General features: G+C 42.7%; 1 protein-coding gene across 1 annotated transcript; it reads right to left on the bottom strand.

Annotated features, from left to right (window-relative positions):
* Positions 1-38: 38 nt before the first annotated feature.
* itgb6 (integrin, beta 6) lies at positions 39-9,135 on the bottom strand. The gene is made up of 12 exons (XM_076077852.1): positions 8,942-9,135; positions 8,665-8,830; positions 8,360-8,521; positions 8,109-8,204; positions 7,758-7,847; positions 6,354-6,492; positions 4,974-5,354; positions 4,645-4,867; positions 4,100-4,194; positions 2,279-2,395; positions 2,019-2,185; positions 39-841 (listed from the first exon to the last, which is right to left on the bottom strand). The coding sequence occupies exons 1-12, from the start codon at positions 9,118-9,120 to the stop codon at positions 743-745; spliced, it is 1,914 nt and encodes a 637-aa protein (XP_075933967.1). The 5' UTR covers positions 9,121-9,135; the 3' UTR covers positions 39-742.
* Between the last annotated feature and the right edge of the window lie 2,053 nt (positions 9,136-11,188).

Genomic DNA, 11,188 nt, shown 5'->3' with positions numbered 1-11,188 from the left:
TTAGGAAAATGCACAATGAGAGCACAGCATAGGCCACACAGATCCCTTGTAAAAGACAGAGCCACAAGAGTGTGTAATAATGCAGGACCCAGCTAATATAGTGGTGCAAACTTGAAAATAATCAAATGACCCAAAACAACAACAAAACTGCCCCACTGTAAACAAAATACACTTTGAATTGGGTTTCTTGGTGCAAAATCTCGGTCTGTCTGCATGTTGTAAAAGTATAATTTCACAATAAGTCAAAATTCAACTTTATTTATGTGCCATGCCACTAAAAAAACTCAATTACTTACATCGAAGGCTCAGCCTCTCTTCACGATAAAAAAACAAAACACAATATTTAAAAAGAAATCATAATAATCCACCTGTATATTTACATTCATTAGAATATACAAAGATTCTTTTCAGTAGTAGACCACTCGTAGTGTAGACTCCTTTCCAAGCTGCATGTTACAGTACACAAACTTTTAAGTTTGTAGGATCATGCATCAGGGAAGTGCAGTGTTTAGCAGTACATCAACAGTGCACTTTTACAGCAGCAAATTCATCATGTAGCGTTTGTCTGTTCACAGTGTTGTCTACTGTGTTATAACTATAAATCTCTGAATCAACACAGAGATTTGTACAAAAACAATTCATTTTTCGCTCTCTGTCTCACACACACACACACACGCACACACACACACACAGACACACACACTTTTAAGTGCATTCAGATGTTGGTTTCCAGTAGTTATCATCAGAAGTGATCCAGTGTAATGATCTTTTCTCTCTCTGTGTTCTTATAAGTTACATTTTTGAATGTAGATGTGGAGCTTTTGAACAGAGGGTTGGTCCCCTGAAGAGAGACAAAGAAAAAACACAAATTAACATTCAGAATCACTTTCAATTAAAAAGATCAAACAACAGATCATTACAATGTTGTCACCAAAAGATGAAGGCTGGGATATTCTATATTTTGTATTGTCAATGACCAAAAACAACAATGTGTTAGTCCTCCCCTAAATACCAGCCTGTGACTGGCCGTAGTTTGGGACTACGGCTTGTAGTCCCAAACCCATTTGTTCCCAGTGAAAAGGTACATCTTTAAAAGGAGGTCAGAAATACACACTTTTATTCTCTAAAAAGGCTCAATCATTTCTTTAAACAGCTGGGCGTCCCAGTTTTTAGCAAATGTTACTCAAATAAACAGTGTTTTTGTTGGGGACTACTTTTTTCTGTGGATGAGGTGAAAGGCAATCAAGTTTAGGGGTTAACTTTAAAACCCTTTGTGTCTGATTTCTGCAATTATGAGTCAAAATTCTTACTTCTTCTAAGAGTCATAAATCTGAACTCTCAGACTTTAGATTTGGTGTGATTTGCACTCTCGTGGATATCATTATCTCCAGTGTAATTGGGGTTAAACGTCTTATTCTTGCTTAGAAATCATAGAAAAACAACACTCCTTACAATTCCAGAACTTGCCTGAGAATCCTCATGTTTTTAAGTTGTATTCAGTATTAAAGTAATCCAGTGATATTTGTCTCTACTCCCATGGGTATATAGCAAACAGGGACTGCTAATAGTTAATTCGGCATACTTTTAACGGTGCTTATTTGACAAAATGTAAACAATTATAAGCTAAAGACAAAAAAGAAAATTTGTAGCCAACAGCGTACTAAATGCCTACATGGCAACGTGATACCCATTTAAAGCTCTCAAAGCATTATGGGAACTGTAGTTCCCAAACATGCATGACTGTCCCCCAAAATCAAAGTAAGACAAATAATAATAAAATGAGGGAAAGAAATACATTCATATATTTAGAGTAGATGGGTGTTGGTGGGGCATATTTGTCTCTGTTTGATAATAAAATTGATAATCATTTTTATGGCAAAGAAGAATAAGCTACATCCCACTTTGGCTTATCACACAGACTATACTTGTTAGCAGGATCAATTCAGTCGGTTTCTGCGTTTTCATGGGATTTGTTGACAATATGAAAAATATAAAGAATATCACCAGACATATCTTACCGTCTGCCATTTTGCCTTTGACCTCTCAGCCTCAAACTTGGCCACCTCTTTGCGGTCGTGGACCGACACCAGCACCTTCCACACAGCCAGCAGGATCAGGCCGATGCACACGATGGAAAGGGAGACGCCCAGAATAATCATGGGGATGTTGGGAGGTTCGGGGCAACCTGGTACGGGACAGAGAGGACGACACGAGCCTTACACCAGGACTCCCCAGTTTTTTTTGTGTCATCTGTTTCCTACATTGATGTAAAGCTTACCGTGCATCTGGAGATCGTAGGCAGTGGTCCCCGTCTCACCTCCTACCACACCGAACGAGATCCAGCACTCGTTCTCCATCATCAGCGTGCATTGCATAGAAGCGCTCTTGTCATAATCTGAGAGGAAACGTGAACATACATATCCATAAGGAAGGCATGAATCCATCGTATATCATCTTCCCATTCGACATTGTGCCGAGAACGTAAAAGGATACACTCGCCTCTGTTGTGCTGTCAGCGTGATTTCCATATCAAAGACTACAATCTGGTGTGCGTGGACCGCACCATTGTATTTCACATCTGAAGCCTGAAAATCCTCTGTGATAATCAGATATACCTCTCAGCTTGCACAAGTATGGCGGGTTTAAAATAATGTCTTCTATAAAGGAAGACGGGGTCCTTTGGCCATTCACATGCTCTACAATAGCTCTGCCTGTACGACAAGGTAAATAATATGTTCCCCATTGTCCGGCGCTGCCTGAATGGACATGGATGGTGTTGTGTTAGGTGGTGGTGGGGGGGGGGGGGGATACAGGCTTCAGAGAGACACCCGAGTCGACGCAGGTCAGCATTCCTCCAAATCTCTGACCCATGGGGAAACTTAGCATGGCCCTATGTTGATAGCACTATCAAAAACACAAAGTCCAGCAACAAACAAGCATTTACAGCACAGCTAAGTGATCGGGCTAAAAGGGCTGATGGTACATTTATACAGCGCTAATGTTGGTGCACATCCTGTACAGAATGTTGTTCTTTAATTAAAACAAAAACAAGGCTTCCAATTTCGTCTTTATTTCATATTTCTTTCAAATCATATAATTAATTTTCTTCCAGGCATCCACTGATTTCGTTTCACGCGACTGTGACATGAATGTATCAACTCGCACAGACTTGAAACCTGCTAGAAATCCTTCAGAGAGAGGATTTTGTGACCTTGTTTGCTGTCAGTGCTTTATCATCGTCAAGGACTGTTTAGAAAACCCCTCCTTGTTAATCTCTTCCGTGACATGTCCTGACAAACGAGTTTGGCTGCCAAAAGAGTGAAGCAACTCCCAGATACTGTATGTTATCAACAAACCTGGACGACAAGCAATAAGCAAACAACGGTCCCTTGTTGCTGGCTTTAGTTTCAGATCCTCACTAGCTCTTGAAGGCACCAACGCAAGAGCATAATAACAATACAGTCAACACCCAAAACGGCATTAGATGTTAATGTTACATGAAGGGAACACAATATTCCCTGTGATACATGGACTTTCTGAAGCAAGTTTCAAATATCACAGCCGGTTGATTTTCACATTGTTCTGACACGACCTGCTTGGTGAGGCGTCCGTCAAGTCAATCTAAAAAAACATACGGCATGCTTTGGAGAGATAGATAAGCAGATACGATAGATAACCTTCTATAGAAATCCTTAAGCTGACAATTTTGACACATATTCCACAAGAGCTGGGAGATAATTCAATATCGCTGTTTATCAAATGTCATCAAACATATCATGATAATTTGACCTTATCATGTGATTTCTGTTTTCAAAATGGGTGATTAAAGTTCGACAACGTTTGACGGATGCAAAGCTTTTGTTCTTGTGTGATGCATGACAGTCAAACTGTTTGATTTCACACACATTAACACATTGTGATATAAACAGCATATCAATGTTAGAAAAATATCAATATTAAAGTCTCAATAATGATTTGAACCATACTGCCCTCACATAAGTAATGAGATATGTGCAGCAACTGTAGAATACTCAATCATATCTAAGGAAGCGGTTGGTGGATCTCAGATGCAGAACAGGTGCGTTGTGGAGTCCTTTACCTGCTGTCATGTTGATGGAAATCTTAGGGACACTGCACTTTTGATCACACAACTCGGCATCGTCCTTCTCCTGCAGATGGCACTCTACACAGGTCCTGGTGTCAAAACATGAGGGGAAAAACAAAAGGTCAAGTTTTCCCTATCGAGATAATACAGATAGTTTACTGAGGCCTCAATCACTGACACGATATGTACAAAGAAATCCCAGTGTTGGTCACTTATCACAGTTTTCCCAAGGCTTCACTCGCTCTCTATCACCCTTTTCCCATGTAACAGTGGTATCAAATGGCACTAGCCCTGACAGCTGCTTTATAATGGAGCAAGGAAATCTCTTAGTGCTGTGTTGTGTGTGTGTGTGTGTGTGTGTGTGGGGGGGGGGGGGTCTTTTGATGTCACATGGAAGGTGTAGACACATGTGAACAAGGGGACCAGAACCTGATAGCCCTGTACTCCACAGAAAACAGATGGATCATGTGGCAAGGAGACAACGCCTCACATCTTTCAGGTAAAGAAACAACAATCTGATGGCATCGACGTGTTCTCACTTTGCAGCGCTGCAGGCGTCTCCGCACGTCGGGCACTTCTCGCACCTGTCCCCAGACGCTCCGGGTACGGAGCAGACGCAGTGGCCGCACTCGCATCTCCCGCGGCCGCTACAGAGAGCGCCATCCTCCGACGTGCAGGCCTCGGCGCCGGTGCTGCAGTTACAATACTCCCCCGTCCAGCCGCTTTCGCAGTGACACTCCCCGCAGTCGCACACCCCGTGGCCTACAAAACACACGCACACAAAAAAATTCAGTGAAGCAACAGTCTCGACACCATAAGAACGCGCGCGTAATTCGTCGCGCGTAATTCATCGCGCGCAATCGCTCACCTGCGCAGAGCTCCCCGCGGAAGCGAGCGCAGGAGTAATTGTCGCACTCGCAGTAAGGTCCGTAGATGCGTCCAAAACTGGATGGGTGACATGCGCACTGTCCGCAGTGGCACTGCCCCTGACCGCTGCAAATCTCCGACTCGTTGTTGGCGAGGCAGTTGCTCAACGAAGTGCTCTCCTCGTTGCACACACACACGCCGCACCGGAAGGCCCCTTGGCCCTCGGCGCAACGGCTGCCGTTGGCTTCGGGAGGCCGCCGGCAGTCACACGAGCAAAGAGACGCCAGTTCCACCTCCAGACTGTCCTGTAAACCCACCGGTTTCAGGGAGAAGTGCCGAGGTCCCGACACACACCCCGGGAGCTCCACGGACACGTTGAACACTACCTGAGGAGCAAAGAGGACGTCCATGAACAGAGCGAAGCCAACAATGAATTGATCGTAAGAAGTTTTGCCTGTGTAACCAAATATACAACTCATTCCTCTCTTGGGCTCCACTGTCCAAAATCAATGAGCCACACTGTTACCCTGGGTGACATGTCCCTTCATTATGAAGGACATGGGCACTGTAGTACATTTTATAATCAATCCCACATACACCATCCTTGCCAGAAATACTCACAAAATGTGTATTTATTTATCCACCTCTGAAAATATTCCCCAACAAACGCATCATTTATTCCTCTTTGAGTGTATTTTCAATAAAAAACTACATTGCCCAGCTGTTTTAGAAAATGATTTAGCCTATCTGGAAAAGACAACTTTGTATGTGAAGCAGGCTGCAAGTCAGACACTGAGATGAACACATTGTTGGTTTTCTTGCCAATAAGAGAAATAAAAGAAGAAAAAAAAATCTGTATATCATTTAAATTGACCAAAATCGCCCAGTTAATTCAAAGATGAAATGCGGGATGCAACTACCTATGATTTTCATTATTGATTAATCTGTCAACCATTTTCTGGATTAATCGATTAATCATTTTTAATAATATATCAGAGAAAAATACAAATAATGTAAAATTCAATTTTATGCTCCAAAACGGATCTGAGCGGAAGTGCTTAGATCTTATATCTCTTTTAAGCCTGGCATTTGGTTAGACTGCTTTACAATTATCATGTGATTTACATCTTTTATTGGTAGTTTAATTTACTTTAGCATTTTTATTTATTCAATATCACTTTCATCATTTCTTATTTACATTTCATATCATCCTATATGCTATTTTCAGGGTGTGTCAAAGTATTTTACCGTTCCTATCTTTCTACGTTTCTTAACACTCTTAACAGCTTGTCAGTTACCTGTGAAGCACTTTAAACTGCACAAGCATGTATGAAAGGTGCTAAACAAATACAGAGAAAGAGCAGATTAGAGCAAAAACAACTGACCGTCTCTCCAGGTTTGATGTTGGAGCAGTGTTTTTGATCAGGGAGGACAGTCCCATTTGGGCAAATGGCTGTAAAAGACATATGGAGGTCCTCTGTGTCTCCAAGGACCTCCAGTTCGATCTCTGAACGCAGCTCCTAAAGAACAGCACAAATATATTTCAGCACCGTTGAATGGAAACACAATCGGCAGCGCTGGTCTCACACTGAACAGAAAGTTGCCCTTCCCCAAAATAGCAAAAATCACCAGCAAAATCAATATAGTGACTTCTATTATCATGAAGTGGGCTTTGAGTGGAATTACACTTTCACCCTGCGCTGACCTGTAGCGTGCTGAAACAATTTGAAACCACCTATCTAGCACTCGCTTTTTTGGGTGAGTCACCCTCCCAGGTGTGCTGGGCCGCTACACAAAAGCACCTGAGGAAAGGGTGAGAGCTAACCTCAGCCGGAGGAAAGACTGTGTTTGACTGACTAATGAACTCTGTGACGGACTGTCTGGGTGATAACAGGTAAATTGTGTGTTTCCTGTAGGCCTTTAATTGTACTGTGGCCTCAGTGTTGCTAAGGAGGAGAAAAAACGGGGACGTTTTTGGGATACACCCAATTGAGGATGAATTAAAGTGAAGTAAAACAGATTCATAAGACTACTGTTATTCAGTAAATATGTTGCAGGGTACTTAAAGCGGGTAGGGGGCTAACATATCTATCCACTGAGCTGCAAACATTAATCCAAAATGCAGGCAAGTGTAAATACGAATCATGTGTCTTCTCTCACTAAATATCCCTCTGTTTTCTATTTTCAATCAGTGCGATGTAAAAGGACTGCCCTCTTCAGAGACTAAAGGCGGGTATAAACGACAGAACTGATGAATTCATTAGAGGACGTGACACCAGAGTCACAGCCGTCAAGGGGGGTTTTCACGGAAAGAGAATGCAAGAAGTAGTCAGAGAGAGAAAGATAGAGACAGTGGGGAAGAAAGAGCAAGTCAGAAGGGACGTGGAGATCAAACAGCTGGGACAAGCAGAGACTTGCGGTCGAACATGCTGATGCAAAGCACCGGGTGGCAGAGGGGAAGGAAAAACGTAAAAGAATGAAAGAGGAAAAGCAAGAGAATGAGAATGACTTGTGAAGACAGAGATACCGACTGGAGGTGAAAAAAAATGAAAAGATGTACAGAAGGTTACATCGTGAATGCTTTATGCTCGTTCATGTGTGGGTCTTGCTTGAAACATTTACATGTCAAATGACTGGATTTTCATGAAATTCCAGTTCGACTACTTTTAATATGGCATTTGTTTTTTGTCTATCCAGTGCCTGCACACACACACACACACACACACCCACACACACACACACACAGCCTACCCGCCCATCCACATCACCAAGTCTGTTTATTTACTTTGTATGCCGTTACAATCAGTTCAAGGATGTTCCGCGAATCTGCCGCCAGGACTCCAACTGTGGCACCAGGTATGAGATTTGCATAGTTCTGTAAGAAAAAAAACAGATAAGCATTAAAGTGTGTCACTGTGAGCAATGTGGGCAGACTTTGGCTCGTGGTCTCGAAAGCAAAGCACAGAAAAGAGCCGGGGGAAGAACAGAGGGCTAGTTCGAACAGGTTGAATGAGAATGCAGCTCCATGAATACATATGCTGCCCTCAGTAAACATGCTCACACACACACATTTGTCTTTTTCAGTTCTCTAATTTGGGACCTGGAAATGAACACATCCATGAAAAGAAAGTGTTACCTCATAGTTGTCTTTTTGTCCTTCGGTCACAGCAAATATCAGCAAGATGTTGTTCTCCACCACCTTATCAATCAGCTGACCAAGAGTTGGATACTCCTGGAGGGTTAATGAGGAAATGTCAAAAATCAATGTGACGATGCATCACAGATGACCTTAAAATGACTCATGAAACTGAGGTGGCTTTAAATGAAATTACGACATAATGCAAAAGATTAAAACAAATAAAGTCTTCTGTGCCGCTGTGGACTTACCTGCACTGTGGACATGGAGTATTCGTTGTTGCCATCCAGGTGACACTGTCCATCGTTGGGAATCACGATGCCGGCCATCTTACTGTCCATCCCAAAGTGCGAGTCAGCGTCACTGACAAACACCAGCAACCGCATCGAATCCTTCCTCCAGCCTATCTTGTCCTATCAGAAGACACATTGCGCTGCTCATCCTCCTTTTCACATCACCAACTGACCAATCAAACAAAGTCGTTTACAAGACAGAAAGACAAACTGACTACCCGGTTCATATCTTTCAGATATTGATTTAAAAATCAAAACCTTACCCCACAAACAGCCGCCTGCATGACGGCGTCAAAGCCGCACTCTGGCAGATCAATATTTGCAGATACACGCTGCTTTGCGATTATCTCGTTGAACTTGTCGGTGCTGCTCGTCAGAGACAAGACGTGTTTGTAGCCGAACGTTGGCAGGCAGGTTGCGGCCACGCTGCTGCAGCACGGCAGAAGACAAAACATACGCTTCCATCAGATACCAAATGACATTTCGAACATGAGAAAAGAGGATGTTGCTGAAGGTCATATTTTAATAACTATTGTATACTTGCAGGGGTTGGCCAGCTCTTCCTTTGTGATTTTGATGTAGGGCAGGACGGGTTTCTCCACAAAGGAGCCAAAGCCCATTCTAAATTTACTGGTGAGCTCGGCCATCTCTTTAGACAAAGAGGACCCCAAGTCTTTGATCATCGCCAGATCGTCGATCATGGATCCCGACAGGTCCATCAGGTAGTAGATGTCCACAGGATAGTCCTCCGTGTGTTGAATTTTGACCTGGAAAGTCACCTGACTGCCTGTGCAACAATAAAAACCAACACCTCATTTTCTCGTCTGAAAACGAGGAAGCACTTCATCGAGCCACATCATCGAATCAAAAAAAGCTTACCAGGTCGCAGCTTGAGTGCCATTTTCTGTGGGGAGATCTGAGTGCTGTTGACGTTGCCCGTCTTCTTCCCGAGTGGGCGATCCTGCAGGATTTGGCCTTCGGAAACAGGGAACTCCAGCTGGTCCCGGGCACATCCCTTTTCTAGTAAGATATCCAGCGTGTCACATCTTTCACTGACTGAAAACCAGTCTGTGAAATTCTGGGAGGTGAAGGAAAGAGTCACACGTCGAGCCGTTTGTAGATGGAGGACTGACATTGTTTTATGGTAGGCCATAAAACATTAGTTTTATTATCAGGTGCAAAATCCAAACAAGCAATGTCTTTCTGCTCACCTGTGCCCAGACACCATGCATTTACAAAATAAAGCATTATGACCATCTGCTTATATGTTGCGTCGTCATACATGCACCCCTGGCTGCTTACCTCCTGTGTGCACCAGGCACAGTGAAAACTGAGCTGTAGGCAATCATCACAGGTCACAGTGCTGCCAGCTGAACATGATCCTGCAGCACACATACACAACACAGTGCAGTCAGAGTGAGCTTGTCAAGGCAGACCAGAGGTCTTTTCAAAAGTGTGTAAGTTATTGAACATGATCACATTTAAAAAAAGTTAAATTTAAGATATAATGCATTGATTAGCATACCTATGTCTAACATATCCATCTAATAATACTGTAATAAAGTGCAGTTAAAAATAATAAAATATGCATGAAAAAGAGGCCTTTCACAATAAAACACCAGTCATAAATTCCAACACAGCATTTATGGTCTTGCTCTTGAGTAACTGTTACTCTTTGTTATAAACGTGTAGCCCTTGGTTTTCTGTGCTTACCCTCCACGGTGGTGATCCAGTACCGAAGAATCAGGCTCAGCAGTATCAGCCCCATTAGTCCGCGAGGTTACTGGTTTATCAGGAAACAGAAGAATACTTCAAGTTGTCTCATAGTCACAGGAGTGCAACATATCCAGCGTCATGCCGCCTCTCCTCAGCAGAAAGCAGACTACAGACCGGAGCGCCGCCGTCCCGCACTACCTGGATAGAGGAGGAGGCTGCCTTTACCTGCGATGCCTTTTATGTGCACTTCCGTCCAGGTGAGAGAGCGAGGCGGGCGCGAGGCGGGCGCGAGGAGAGATCAGAGACCATATGACTGACATGCTGGCCGGTAACTGGTTTGTTTTCAACCCGTAATAGGCTGATAATGAATCACGTTGGTTCCCACAGCATTTTATCAGAATACGAGACCAAATACAAGGAGGAACATTTAACAAAAGTTCAACACGAGAACGAATGGTAGAGCAAAACTATTATGAAAAAGAATCTGTGATAAATATTATAGTTTTTACTCCATTAGGCCTACATTTAGTTGAACAGTTATTGTAACTTTCCAGATCTGTTTTACATTCATATTACTGTAATTAAATATTACTGTTTTTTCTTTTTTGGCCTGTGACCCTCTTATAAACAAGCTCCTTGTCACCTTTCAGATGTGAGTGAGGTGATAGTAGTTCAACTGAATAAGCATTTACCCTCTAAACTTTAATTTTTAAAATTCATTCTTGATTTAAATAACGGCTTGATTCCCAAAGAGGTCAAATCGTTTAATATTTTCCAAAAAAAAGAAGATCTTGTGACCTTTTGGAGGTGCCTCGTGTGACAATATATTTATGGCATTTTTTTCTGCAGAATAAGTATTCTGCGTTTGATACTTGAAGTACATTTAGCTTTTAATACTTCTGCATTTTGAAGTACTTCAGTAGTTTGAACGTAACATAGATAGATAGACAGACAGGCAGACAGACAGACAGACAGATGTCATATGGCTTGATTTAAGCTTCACTCTAATAAAATCGCCTAATCATTGAACTCTGGCCGAAGACGAATAATAAAGTACAGACAGGCCTCGCC

This window comes from Anarhichas minor, unplaced genomic scaffold (genome assembly GCF_050575085.1).
Source record: "Anarhichas minor isolate MPS153535 unplaced genomic scaffold, ASM5057508v1 ptg000062l, whole genome shotgun sequence".
Classification (NCBI taxonomy): domain Eukaryota; kingdom Metazoa; phylum Chordata; class Actinopteri; order Perciformes; family Anarhichadidae; genus Anarhichas; species Anarhichas minor.
This window is presented reverse-complemented; position numbering and strand designations above follow the sequence as displayed.

What these genes read in the sequence shown, in the direction of transcription:
- itgb6 (XM_076077852.1), bottom strand. Translation starts at nt 9,120, where the DNA reads ATGGACCTGTCGGGATCCATGATCGACGATCTGGCGATGATCAAAGAC. An exon ending in GAGCTGGCCAACCCCTGCAA is followed by an intron (nt 8,831 to 8,941) that starts GTATACAATAGT and finishes GCCGTGCTGCAG; the next exon opens with CAGCGTGGCCGCAACCTGCC. An exon ending in GACAAAAAGACAACTATGAG is followed by an intron (nt 7,848 to 8,108) that starts GTAACACTTTCT and finishes TTTTTCTTACAG; the next exon opens with AACTATGCAAATCTCATACC.